We start from the raw sequence: 14,733 nt of genomic DNA, 5'->3' as shown, positions 1-14,733 counted from the left end.
ACACAATTTCTTCACCAATTGCTATAGGAGCACTAAATATATATCAGTTTAAATCAGCATGGCTTAGCCCTAAATTAGTAGAGTTCATTCTGCATCTTCAAAGACTACCAATGCTGACTTGCATCAGCACCACAGTGAATCATCCAATTACTTAGCCACACCTACAGTTTGTAATTTTAGTCAATGATTTTTGCCTCTCAAATCCTAAAGGCCAAATGAAGAACAGAGTTACCTTCAAGTGCTTGTAATGATCTCACCGAGCCCAACAACCTAAATGCTATTGGTTGGTCTAGTCCAAAAACCTCACCAGAAGCATCACAAGTCCAAAAACGTACTTCTATTAGTAAATGTTGAGCTTCTCTGAAGGTTTTTGTTCTAACACAATCTGCCACATAACTTCAATTCTGATGTTAAGGAGCAGAAATAGAGCCTGAATTCTGCAATATAAAATCCTTTAGTGAGCAAGTATCAAGTCCAGAAACCTTTAGTAAGCAAGTATCAAGTCTAGAAACCAATATAAGTGTATACTTGAAAATGCAATTAATGGAATATATCAATGTATACGAAAATAGGTCTAGCCCATTCAGTTTCTTTAGGAAAAAAAAAGAGCCAATTCAGTTTCATTATGTGCAAGGTAATCTTTATATGTTGTCAACCATGTAGCTAGAAGCATCAACACTAATAAACATTTGCTTATGTAAATGAAGCACAAAGGCATTTAGAAAACAACTCCCCCCTAAACAATCTCTAATAAACGGGGACATTCATTTCTTTGAAAGAAGCATATATGTAATGTTAATCAACAAATAAAATGTGTAGTAAGTGAGAGTAAACATCAATTACCTCAATTTGCACTGATCTCAGTTCTCTACTGTACTAAAATAAAGAATCCCTCAGCAGAGCAGGATAGATTCACAGATTCCTTGTAGTCTTGCAGACATTTACATAGGCCATAGCATTACTTGTAAGAGGCATGCAAAATATCATACCTCCGACCACTGTAATAAGCAATTTGAGATAGTGGCTGAGATGATGGCGAGCAATCATATCAGAACATGCAGTCAAGGTTTCGTTAAATATGATCGTCATTTAGAAAAAGAGTTCAAGGTGAACCATTGTGGAACTAAAATATCACCTAGTAAAATTGAAGTGGAAGTAGGAAAAGGCAAAAAAAAAAAGGTTCCCAAAATACCTATACATATGGATTCTCAATTAATGATGAAGTTGCATACATCCATTGCCCCTAAGTAAATTACACCATAAATAACAATGGCAAGACAATTGCAAATGGCCCTTGGCTAGGCGACGACAGATGGTTCCCAGATTACCTGTTGCTGGCCACATCTGCAATTGCGAAACAGTGTCGGCGCCGCACGGCAGCGGAGCTTCAAACTTGAGCAGAAGGGCGCCAACCCACTGTGGAGATGGAGAAGGATTGCATCGAGCACAAAGCAAAAGGAATCAAATATGAATTACAGAGACAAAGAACTACTAACCAACGGAGAATACAACACAGCAATAGCCCATGGCAATGCAACATCACTGATCCAGACCTTCATGGCGAGGTTGAGTGCACTTCACCCTTGCTTTTAATTACCCCGATATGGTAGTTAAAATTTTCTTGGTTTTGATAAAAATTTATATAATGATCAATATGAAATAGACGAAGTATATTCTAAACAATACTATCATGTGGGCAATTTATATTTATCCGTAACAAAGCATAACTATTTAGCAAGTTGTACAAAATCTGATTTCTACCTATACTTATTTTTGCAAATATAGGCTGTGTTCGGTGGTGGGTGTTGGGAACCCATCACCCACACATGGAAAACGGAGCGGTCCGTTAGCGCGTGATTAATTAAGTATTAGCTTTTTTTTTCCAAAAATGGATTAATATGATTTTTAAGCAACTTTTGTATATAAACTTTTTGCAAAAAATACACCGTTTAGTAGTTTGAAAAGCGTGCGCGTGGAAAACGAGAGGGGGAGTTGGGAACTCCTGTATCAAACACAGCCATAAGAACAAGTTTAATGGTCTGTTTGGGGAGCTTCTAGCTACTGCAGCTTCTCGTAGAATCAGAAGCTCCCCCAAACAGTCTAGCTTTTGGTCCAAATTATGAGAAGCTGTAGTTATATAATCCAGAAAATGAACTAGAAGCCAGAAGCTCAGAAACCTAGCTTTTCCAGATTCTCAGAAGCTGGCTTCCAACCAGCTGCTTTTTATAATCTTAAGCTCCTCCAAACAGGCTCTAATACTATAGACAACAACTATTAGCTTCAAGTCATCTATAGCCAATCTAATAGCTAATTCATACAATAGTTAACTACAAATATATACTACATCATTAATAATTGGTCCCACATGTCATACACACGTAACGTTTTGGAGTTCGTGCTGCAGCTGGTTACAAATCTGTAGCCCGTTTTTCTTCTTTCTTCTCTCTTATCTTCTCCACATAAGTTTATAGCTGACTTATAGTCTATTATTACACTTACTTTAAGGTGTAATTTAACTTCAAAAAAAGTATGAGCATTCGTGTCGATACCTCGAACGGGTCGGATATCAAACTTGGTGAACAGGAACCAAACTTCAACGCAAGGTTCTTAATCAATACAAGCTGAGCTAGGATGCAATCCCCACTTCGCATAATTTGAATTAATTTGACGCCAAGAAAGTTTGAAATCCAACTTGCACACGTTAGAGCAGATGCCAGGCTATAAGCCAGCTATAAATATATTTTAAAGAGATAAAAGAAGAGAGAGAAAAGCAGCGGGCTACAGATCTGTAGTCAGTTGCAGCACGGACTCCAAGATGTAATATGTGTATGATAGGTAGGACGAGGTATTAATAGTATAGTAATCAACTATTGTATGAATTAGCTATTACATTGAGTATAGATGATTTGAAGTTAGTAGTTGACTTATATCTCAGTAACACTCTTAACTTCTGACTTAAAATAACTAAAAATAGACTAGTAGTACTAGTTAATAAACAGTCTTTTGTCGTTTAGAATTGAAAAATGGCTGGGTCTACTGTAGCATGCATTCCTCTTCTTTTTTTTTTTTTAAAAAAGAAAAAGTTCACCGCTCGAGGAGCGGGCAGTTGTGGACTCTTGGAGTTTGTTTGCCAAATGGCTCCGTCTCTTTCTTACAAGTTACATTTGAATTAACTTTTGTTTTGAAGACTGCAAGAGACGGCCATATATTATAATTGCAGTTCACAATTTGATTTGACGATGGAACGGTCAATATATACTATCTTCATTTTAAATTAAATTGACTATAAAACAGACTAGTGCCCCGTTCTATGTTTTGTGTCACTAGAAATCAAAACAATGGCTAGATCCATCTTGCGTAAGCAGTGGTTGAGCAAAATAAATGATGAATTTAAAACAATATGAACGCAATTCACGAGTTAGTTTGACAAATTAGTTGGATAAATGGTTCCCGAAGCTAGGGAGGTTTTCTTATATGTAATCCATCTAGATAATACTTTATATCTAACTGCAACTCTACGTATAGTATTTAACGAATTAAAAAAAAACCAATGAACCACTGTCGCCACCGTCATCGAATATGTGCGGCCGTGGGCAACCGCATCGGTCCACACCAGCGGCGAGTCGCTTAAGCCCATCTGCGACCATGGCGTCCTCTGCCACCGGCACGGACCGCGCTATCCTCGTCAAGCCCTTTGACGAGACTGAAGAAGAAAAAGAAAAGGCAACGAAGAAGAAGGGAAACGGGAAAGCAGCTAACAACACATGATCGCCCCACCGGTGTGCCGTCTATCGCGCTGCCCTCCCGCTACTTAAACATACTTCCTCCGTCCTAAAATAAATCAACCTCTCATACAAGATACGATACATCCCGTAGCTATGAATCTAAATCATGCATTTAAGTCTTATAATGTTTTCACTTTATCAAATTTTTTATTACACATCACTAACATTTATAACAACACTGTACTTCCTCTGCACTATAAATAATCACAAACCCTATATTTCCATTTTCATGGTGAGTTTAAGGAAAGATACAAGTGACCAAAATACCTCTAATTAATTGTGAAGTAATATTGGTGAATAGGAAGTAATATTGGTGAATAGGTAGGTAAAGGGTATTGAAGGAATAAATTTTTGAGATTTGCGAACAAATGGTATGTAAGAGAGTAGAAGTTGGTTTATTTTAGAATAAATTTTAAATTTTAGGAGTTGGTTTATTTTGGGACGGAGAGAATATGATATTGTACGTGAAAGTTTGTTTTGTACTAACGACAACCCTATTGACATGGTTCGCGGTCAATCACAAATTCGCAATCATAACAGACGCTCCCCAATTTCTCCACCCCCACGGCCCCACCCACACACAACAAAACCAAAAAAAAAAAATCTCAAAAATTCGAATAGTATCTGCCAATCGTCCTCATCGCCGGCCACCGCCGCCGCCGTCGCCGCCGGCCGACCACCGCGTCCGCCATTACCTCCTCCGTGACCGGATCTGCTTCCCCCACCCCTCTTTGTCTCTCTCTCTCCCCCGCTGCATCGCCATCACGATACGTCGATTGCTCGCCAAGTCAAGTCCACTTTGAAAATTCCATCCCAACTGCCTCCGGCCTCTCCCCTCACGGCCTCACCCACCTCGCGGAAGCGCCCTTATATACCACGCGCTTCGCCCGCCACGGCGACCCCGACGACCCGCCCCGCCTCGCCCCCCACCGCCAAGCGCCGCCGCGTGCTCGACCCCGACCCTGACCCGGACGCCGCCGCCGCCGCAGCCACGGGGAACTCGCCGCTGGGCGGCCGCGGCCGCGGCGGCGGCGGCGGCGGCCCCCGCCAAGCCAACGCCTCGGCTACACCACGCGGCTCGCGGCTCCCTTCGTCTGGATCGCCTCCGCCCGCGCCGTTTGACCCTTTCGTCCTCTTCGCGGATCCGGCGCCGCGGCCGGTGCTCACGCGGGAACAGGTGAAGTACTGCAAGGAGGCGCTCAAGGTGTTGAAGAAGAAGCTCAAGCAACCACCAGCTGCCATTGACATTTCCAAGGAATTCCATGCTCTCCCGGTAAACCAAAAAAAAAACTCCCCCCCATTTTGCGTTCGTCGTTTATTTCGTTTACTCGGTTGGAAAATATTTGCGAACTGGTTCGGCAATAGGTTTAGTTTTAGGGTCGTTTACTCGTCCTTGGGAATTGTCGAATTAAGGAATGAACTCAGTAGCTAGTCGAACTGTATGATGAGAACTACTTAACTAGTGTTATTTTGTCTTACAAGTTTGGTTGGTCTGCTGCATACTTGCATTGCTTTGAAGTAAAGCATCAGGGTGGAGAATTCATGTGATTGCATCATACGGAAATGAGTGCATTGTTTCAGTGCCTTTTCAGCGGGATAAAGGATAATTGCAATCTATCTTTCTCGTGGGAGATAGCTAGCACGGGCCGTTGTCTTAGCAATATCAGTATGATCAAATTGATACGTATGGACTGGAACAATACTTTTGGTTTTGTGGAGTTTTTTTTTTTTAGTCCTATGCTTCACCCAAACTATAAGTATGTGATGATGAAAAAGGCTATATTTACTTTTGAGTAATACTTTTTATGTGTAATTCTAGTCCCGTGGTCTCTTCACCAAAACTGGACATATTTCTTCTCATTTAGTTAACTACTGCATCACATGTACCTTGATGTAGTAAAGTAGTTCAGTTTGGGGGTTGCGTACCGTGTAAAGCTATTAAGCCATCATTGTTGGAACCGACTGTGACTTGATATTACAATCAACAATCACCTATATGGACTAGGGATATGTATGCTCCATTTCTTATATTATCTTGGGGTATATAACTGTATTCTTCATGTCTCTAACCCCTTGCAATGATCATATACAAGTTATCCAAATTTATAGTTTTATGAGATGAGTAGTAACCTCAATGGTCACCAACTATGAATTATTTTTTCTGGTGGCATCTCAACCATATCAAATGTTGTATGAACCAACTGATTAGATGCTCTTTTCTGCACGAAGAACAAAACTCATGAAGATGAGAAGTCTTATGACAATTTCATTCAAATCTATATTTGTGTTGTGTTATTGCACTCCAAAATCCATACTCAACCCAATGTAATGGAAAACTGGCTACAATCTCGTCCATATACTCCCTCCGGGTTGATAATACTTGTCGTTTTAGATAAGGGTGAGGTCAAACTTTAGAATCTTTGATAATGAATCATTTTTATAATATTTATCTTTCAAATATGGTGACTACATGTATAGATTAGTCTTAAAAAGTACTTTAATAAAATCATATATTTGTTAACACTTTTATACATATTATAATGAAAAATAATAGTCAAGTTGTTTATTGAAGACCGTGTCCTTGTCCAAAACGACAAGTATTATCAACCCGGAGGGAGTATATGAGAATAAACATGTATTGGAGTATGTATTGTTCAGATGACCTAATGTACTGAGAAATATTGGAATTTATTTCTCAATTATTATTATTTCTTTCAAACTAATTATCAAGTATGAGAAATATCTTCTGAATTTCTTTTGAAATTGAGTGATATAAAGTTGCAACTCATTTCTCCTTAATAAAACATTTGAGGCAGCAAGCATTGGTTAAATTTTTGAATCTTACTCTTTTTTTTTTTGGTCTAAACATGCTCTGCATTTCTTACAAAGTCTGTGAAAGACTGAGAGTAGTTCATATCTGGTTCTATATTTCACAGGACATACAGTCAGCATTCCAGACGGGAAAATTTACTGCTGCTACCAATCCTGCTAATAGGGAAAAAAACCGCTACAGTGATGTCATGCCATGTGAGCATTATCAACTTGTGTTGGCTGCTGTATGTTAGCCAAGGGACCTCCATGACGTATTATTAGTTTGACTTAACTTAACTTCTCTTCTTTAGTTGATGAAACCCGGGTATGTTTAAAGCTCTCACCAAGTGATCACCCTTCAAGCAATGGCTACATCAATGCAAGCCATATAAAGGTAAAAACAGAGGGGCATATTTCCTGGTGTTTATGTTATACACGAGTTTCCATCTTTTTCAAAACTAAATGTTTCAAACCTAGATGGGACATGGGACTTCTGGATTTGTTATAGCCTTATAGGTTATTTATGTGGTATATAAAATATACAGACTGATGGCAGTGGTCAAAGTCATACAAAGTTCATTTCCACTCAAGGTCCCTTGGTCAAGACATTGGGGGATTTCTGGCAGATGGTCTACGAAAACCAGTGTCCTGTGATTGTTATGGTCACTAAATTTGATGGTGCTAAGGTGCTAATGTTGTACACTCCTGAATTCTCAGTTTCCAAGTTTTATTTACTTGACTTTACAACATATTATTGGGTTGCTCTTTCCCTGCATTATGTTGAGGCTACCCCAACTCCACTTATCCACCTATGCCCTACATGTTTTAATATTTTTATTATCATTATCATTATCATTGTCATGCTGCAGTCTTAATTTCACATCTCCATGGATCCCCCTCTTTTGCTTTGTTCAAATGGGCATGAATTTTTGTTGACTGTTGCAAATCTGGATGCGGCTGTTACATACTCACATGTATGCATCATCTCAGATGGTTTTGTTATCATCATATATTGATATGTAATCTGGCCATTGGAAGATGAAATAGCTTGCATCTCTATGGAGGGCACATACACATCACCTAGATTGTCATATGCAATTGAGAACATAAAATGAACAGAAAATTAAGATCTTGAATCTTTATGCCTGCGATTGACACATACAGCTGTCAGGTTCAGAGGTTCTATATGATTCTTAACCCAAATACACTCATGATTGCTTCACATATGCATATTTTGACTTGCTAAAAGCCAATGCAGTATGGTGATCTCAACCATGAGTTGATCCTGCCTGCTCATATTGCAATGCTTTGATTTCTGCCGAAGTGCTTAGTGTAATCTGATTTGGATTTACAATTTACTTTTGGTTGTCTATTTCATGTTTGAAATTGATGTACAGAAAATAACATGGCATGTAAGATGATTGCTGTGTTAACAAATTGTCCTTGTGTAATCGATTCAATATTAAAGCAGAATGAGTACTGTAAATACTTGCACAACAATTACAGTATGATGATTGGATAGTATTTTCTATCTTAGTTTATGTTTTTGATATAATTGTTTTGAGACTATGACTTTGATAACTATTTGTCTATTACTGGATGATACCAAAAAATGTATTAAGTTCATTGATGTAGACATACAACTTGAATTTCCGACTATTTTCAACTAATTACTTCAATAAAATTTTATTAAATTATTAACTTCGAAAAAATGGCAGTGTGACAGGTATATTCCATTGAACGAAGGAGAAGAAAGGGATTATGGAAAATTCAGTGTTAAGATCACAAAGTTCAAACGCGACGGTGCCTTAGAATTGCGTGGTTTGGAGGTACAGCAGAATGAGGTAAAGATTTTAAAAGGCCATCAGCTATGTTTTCTTGTTGCTGTTAGTGAAGTGTAAGGTAGGTTATACTAGCAAGGCCTATTCCACCCTTATGTTTTGCATCATAGGTTATCCATTTCAAGATTACAGTTGTTCGTAGATGGATATATTTGAGCTCCTCTTTGCGGCATATCTTAAACAAATGAAGAATTACATCTATATGCTTGTATTATAGCTCAGAGATTTCCCCAGGTTATGGCCTGCTTGGAAGTCCGGTTTTTAGCCTAATACGAGCAAAACACTTCAGAAAACTTTTACATTCTGGACTTGAAGTTGAAATAGGTAGGCCCATACAACTGGAAAATGGATGACCTTGGAAGGTCACACTATTTTTCACACAGTTTTTCTGAGAAATCTCAGGCTTGCCTTGAGCTCGAGCGTGCTCCACCCTCCTCGCCTCATTGCCACTGCCACTTCTACAGTAACCCCCAACATCCTCCTGGCTTGAATGAGCGACGTGGGCCTCCTCCAGCTTGAATCCATGCCACCACCCCCCTCATATTGGTGATCCAAGTTGTCATGTCGTCTGTTCTCGATACAGCCCTCCTGGAAGTAGGCGGCAAATCCATTAGCAGGTGCAGCAGCGGTTACTCTGTTAGTTACTCTAGAGGACGATGCGGGTGACCTCTGCCAGAGCTGAGTGGATTTCCTCTGCCTTTGATAGCGTAGCACACGCCTCATCCTTATCATCTCTATCCTTGGATGTGCATAGCTTTTTCAATGATTTGGTCTGAACTTTATACCAGTGAGTATAAATTATGTTGTGTTGTTGCATGTATAGATTCAGAATTTGCTTTCCTTGATTCTAAAACATTTGTTGTGTACTCACTTCTAAAGCAGTTGGGCAATACACAGTCAAATTTGCTCAAGATCTGTGCTCGATGCATGCAAAGTACTGCTTAGTTCCCAAACAGTATTTTACAAGGTAAACAGTCATGTTGAGGGGGTGTTACTGCATAGGAAATTACAACTGTAATATTTTGTCAGGTGTAAATATTTACCAAACTTACAAGCAGGCCCTTAGGATGCTCGTGTTTAAATTTTCTGAGTGAGACGACAAATTATCCATGGCATACAAGTTGTATTTACCTTTAGTTGAATATATTATCAAGCTTCCTACTGCTACGTGTGTTGCATATTCTGTAGCTGGAAACAAGCAACCCATCTTATTTTCTCACTTTTTTTTTCTTCTCATTGCTTCCATGTTTTCTCCTTCTGTACTTCTTCCTCCATGTTTGCTTCCCTCTCTATCTCCTTAAGATATCATCATAAGAAAAGTTCCATTGCTATGCTGAAGAGTTATGACCAGAGTATCTCCTGACTGCTAATTTCTGACATTGCAGTCACCTACAATTCGCCATGTTCTCCACATTCTGTATTCTGACTGGCCTGACCATGGGGTGCCATATAACAGTGCTTCTGTACGACAAATTTTGAAAAGATTATATGGCATTCCAAAAGAGCATCCAATAGTCGCACATTGCAGGTTTGATTCAAATTAATGACATTCTTCCATGTGCACCTACCCCTCTACACAAACTCAATACTATTGTTTTTTCTTTATGCAGTGCAGGTATTGGGAGAACTGGTGCTTATATCACCATCCACAACACTATAGAGAGGATTTTACTTGGTGACATGTCTGCTAAGGATCTTTCTGAAACTGTCAAAAAATTTAGATCCCAGCGACCTGGAATGGTCCAAACAGAGGTACGGGTGGCTCTTTATTTCTCTGCCTCTGCTACAAAATCCTCTGAATTTGACAATAGTTTCTGTATAGTGGAGTAATATGTATCATAGAAGAAGTATTATGTTATTTATTTTATGAACTGCAGTTAGTGAACATGTGACTCGTGAAAAGTGACAACTGTACTCTAAATCTGACGCTTAGCCTTTATTTTTTAAAACAAAATATGGTGCTCCGTTGATCTTTTGCTTTGTAAGGACAGTATGCAGAAAGCAGCAATCTATGACTTTCTTGTCTTTAAGGCTTAGTTGGGTTTTCCGGATTACAGATGTGCTTTAGTTGGATTGTCAGAATATTATCCATGGAAATAACAGTTCCTGAGACTACCTAAGAGTAGCACAGAACAACGATCACTGCAGATACTGTCCTAATTCAACATTTTACTCTGCAGGATCAATACAAGTTTTGCTATACCGCAATTGTCGATGAGCTGAACGATCTGCTATCAAATTCAAAACACTGAATCATTTCTATGGTATGTTTCTTGCACGAGGACCTTACTATACGCACTATCCATTACGTGGTATCACAAGCCGTACAAACATATGCTTGTTTGCATCAGTAATCTCGAAATATTGCATGTCTCAATTCTCGTTGCATATCTTCTCCTCTGCAGGAACAATCAGTGCCCCGGGTATTTCTGACAGATTGTCACCCCTCAACTCCCTCAATTCTTTAAGCCTAGTTAACAGCATTCATGTATACTGATGATGTACAGCATGAAGACTGAAAAATTCATGCTTCAGCAGGAAGCTTTCTCTAACTTCTCCACACCAATAACCACGTGTATCCCAGGTTATTATGCTTGTGCCTGGCTCTGTATCCGATGCTGATGATGCTGCTACAAGGTTTGGAATTTGCAGTGGTGATTCTCCTGCCCACCCACACCTAACTTTGTGATTGTCTGTTAGCAGTAGACGCATCATGCATGTGATGATGAAATTTTTCGGAAGGTTTAAGACTCAGCTTTTGTCACTTTCCAAGCTGTAGTGACGCTGCCCACATTTGTTTGTGTGTGTGTGAGGTCAAATGTCTGGAGAAGATTGAAACGGCTGTTGCTACTGCAAATGCAGCCACTTCTTGATGATGCTCTCTTCTATCTCTACGACTGTCTTTTTCTGGGGGTTGAGGAGTTGAAACCGGTGTTGCCAAGCAGAATGGCATCACACATCTGGAAATGATTTTGTTGTTATCTGGCAATGGACGGTAGCGGAATGGGCTAGTGGGGTTCCAGGCTCCAGCCCAACGCAAAAAAGAACACGAGTTTTTCAGAGGTGAAAAGAAAAAATTACCATCTAAACGCCGTAATTAGTACGAAAACGCAAAGACCGAAAAGAAAACCATTGGATCCTGTGCTTTACGCTAGATTGACGTCCCTATTCTAAGTGGTATGGTCGTATTGCAATGCGCGGACATGTTACTAATTTGTGTATTAAAGAAAGACATATATACACACAAAACCATCACCGTGAATGTACTCATCTATGGATATTCCCTACCTTGTACTGGCTAACCGTTTATTATGAGCGAGGGGATGGATAGTCTATATGTTAACGAAAGAGAAAAACAAGTTAGATTGGTCTACTAGTTTCTAAGAATATTTGATTTCAAGAATGATCCCGTTCCACCTGTTCTCTAACCAAATACCTTCATTCAAAAGTAGACTCACCTGTTCATCTTATAAATCAAACACATGCTTACATGCCCATATCACAGGAGCGACTTTCTAATGTTTGTAGGAGTATGTACAAAAATTGCCAAGGTCGTTCAAGTAATGCACAGTGAATGGAGATATAATGAGGTTTATTTTAGGGGTAATTAAATTTAATCAATGAGACGTTCCAGAGGGCGGCTTCTGCAAAGGAGCAGCACATGCACATTGTTTTGCTCATTATTTTACCAGTCCCCTGAGTTAAAAGGCAGTGATGTAATCCAGCATGTAAAATTTTAAGCTATGGCGGTCACTTAAGCTAAAACGTCATTATGCGAGTTGAAGATTAACAAAGACAGGAAAAAACTCAAGGTATTTAATTAATTAGACCCACTGTCCATTTTGTCTAACAGTTGACGAGAAGCAAACTACTAGATTAGATTGCCAGTAAAAAAATATTTGACATTCAAATTGTGCAAAAGGGGAAATTAATCTAGCATTTGACTTCTGCTCATAATGTGAAAGGTTCCGTTCAGATCAGGGGGTGCAAAATTTATAATGAATTCTTCGTGAAAAGGTGAGAGTACCTTCACGAAGGGAGTACATCACATCACAAGATGTGTTTAGGCAAGTAATACAAACATGATGACGCTTATTTAATAACTAAGTCCATTGACTGTGAAAAGCACATGGGAATAATTCCCTATTGATCCCTACCTAGTTTATTTTCCCTGGTATAAGTAATCAAAAGCTAGCTAGCACAGTACTGCAGGTGCTTCTCAAGCAAAGAATTAAGTAACCTACTATGGATGAAAGAACAATGAGATGCATGGTGTGCATGTTAGTGCAAATATAAATTAGGAGAAGTCATAAGGTTCCATATATACTACTTTGGAATAATGGAATAAACTTAGGGATCTTCTTTGCTTTTCTCCTCTAATTTCATTATCCACACCCAGCCAATTCAACAAACAATGGGTGGCAAAACAACATGGTTTTTAATTTGCGTGTGTAAGAAATGTGCTAATTTCACTCAATGTTTCACAAGGTTGGCACATGCACATTATTTTCATTCTTCTTCCGAAGTGCTAATCTTGGCTATCAGTACATTATTTAATATTTAATAGCATCCATCCTATTGGGTACTTTCCATAAATACAGTATACATAGACCTACTGGATTTATTTTTATAAACTCTTATACTTATTTTAGAATGTAAACATTTTATATTTCCTCAAGACTTTGAAGCAAAAAAGAAAATATTTTCTTTAGCTAAATGTTTCATCCAAATCAAGTAAATTGTATGTAGATTTAAATTACAACAAAGCTCCAATAAAATGCATAGATGATACAATGGCAGCGCTTTAACTTTTAGGAATTGTTTCTTGGTGATGAATATTTACAGGAACATTTCAATTATGGGTTGTATTTAATTCTAAATTGTGAACTAGTGCATTTCACATAATGAGATTACTAAATTGGTTGAATGATTTCTGATTTGTCTCATTTAGCACCGAACTGGAATACAGGATGATGAACGGGAAGGTGTTAATTTATTTCATTTTAGACATCATTTACCATAAAGAGCACAATTCTAAAGTTAGAATGTTAATAGGCAATTTTGTGATATGAAAATTGTTATTATTTTCTTAGAATGCACATCATGAAACAATCCTAATTTTTCTTTAAAATTAAAAGAGTACTTACAATTGCTGGAAGTTGATGTGAGTCTATAGAATCATGTACAATGGATATAGGAATTTAGTACAAGCAGAAAAGGAAAGGTTAGCTAAAAATAAAATTTACCCATCTGTATTTTTATTTCCATACCCATATAAAATTTTACAATTAATTAATACGAACCTTCAAATTCTGTGTTGATTCAGTGGACAAATCAAACTGATTTCCACGATCATTGGGTTCATTGCAACTAGTTTGTATAATAGATAATCTAGCTATCTAATTATTGTATCAAAGAAAATGTTCCACCAATAAAAATGATTAGAATTGGGGAACTTACTTCCATCACCTTAAAATGATATGAGAATATGGAATATAGCATGCTTAGAACTTTTGTTACATTTTATCTATAAATATAAGTCTTTAATAATCATTATCTCATCACCATAAAAATCGTTGTTTTTTAATGCAATTGATTTCCTTTTTGACAACAACCCCCCTCCCCTATTCCACCCTTGGCAATCCACCACATATCATTTCCTACAACCACATTACTACTCATAAACTGGATTTATTTTTTTCTTAATGTGTGGATCAGATTTGGAATTCAAACTAAAATTGTGTCGGATAGTTGATGCTAGTTGTATCGACTTCACTATTTTTTCATAAAAGAATTCAACTGTGTTTAATAAGTGGGAACATAACATACATTTTGTGCATTTATATGTGGCAAAGCATCTTTCGCTATTAATATTTGGTGCATTTAGATGCAACGAAACATCCCCCGTGAATAATGTTTCATTGTAATCTTTGAAGTATATTTGATCATTAATTGTAACAAGGTTTTCATTTATGTGTCTCAAACATTTAATGTCACATTTTTTTCACCTTAATTGTTGCCTTACCAAGCATTTGGCACGTGACTATTAAATGTATTGCCCGTCCTTCCTCAGACCCTCACCGTGACCTCTTACCCAACTCTCACCTTATAGACACTTATCATCAAGTTGTCCATGCCACTATATCCTCACCTTCCCAAACAAAGTGTTGCTATCTCCATCACGCAGCACCCCTCGTCCAGTTGTCCTTGCCATCGCCTAGACCATGAGCTTTGCCGCCCCTGTTTGGAGAGAGGTAAGGTGCGGCAAAGCATCCTCCACCATTAATGTTTCATCA

At 38.3% G+C, this 14,733-nt stretch overlaps 1 protein-coding gene across 1 annotated transcript; it reads left to right on the top strand.

The window, feature by feature from the left end:
• Positions 1-4,785: 4,785 nt before the first annotated feature.
• LOC127754471 (protein-tyrosine-phosphatase PTP1-like) lies at positions 4,786-11,329 on the top strand. The gene is made up of 9 exons (XM_052280019.1): positions 4,786-5,058; positions 6,722-6,812; positions 6,908-6,990; positions 7,142-7,282; positions 8,315-8,440; positions 9,823-9,965; positions 10,048-10,189; positions 10,618-10,701; positions 10,843-11,329. Exons 2-8 carry the CDS (start codon positions 6,806-6,808, stop codon positions 10,687-10,689), a joined length of 714 nt encoding a protein of 237 aa, XP_052135979.1. The 5' UTR covers positions 4,786-5,058; positions 6,722-6,805; the 3' UTR covers positions 10,690-10,701; positions 10,843-11,329.
• Positions 11,330-14,733: the final 3,404 nt, after the last annotated feature.

Source organism: Oryza glaberrima, chromosome 11 (assembly GCF_000147395.1).
Source record: "Oryza glaberrima chromosome 11, OglaRS2, whole genome shotgun sequence".
Taxonomy (NCBI): Eukaryota; Viridiplantae; Streptophyta; class Magnoliopsida; order Poales; family Poaceae; genus Oryza; species Oryza glaberrima.
The sequence above is the reverse complement of the archived record's forward strand: the minus strand, read 5'-3'. Positions and strand labels throughout refer to the sequence as shown.

Excerpts from the sequence above, each read along its gene's own strand:
- LOC127754471 (XM_052280019.1), top strand. Across the intron at positions 6,991-7,141 it reads TCAATGCAAGCCATATAAAG|ACTGATGGCAGTGGTCAAAG; the intron begins GTAAAAACAGAG and ends TAAAATATACAG. Across the intron at positions 7,283-8,314 it reads CTAAATTTGATGGTGCTAAG|TGTGACAGGTATATTCCATT; the intron begins GTGCTAATGTTG and ends AAAAAATGGCAG.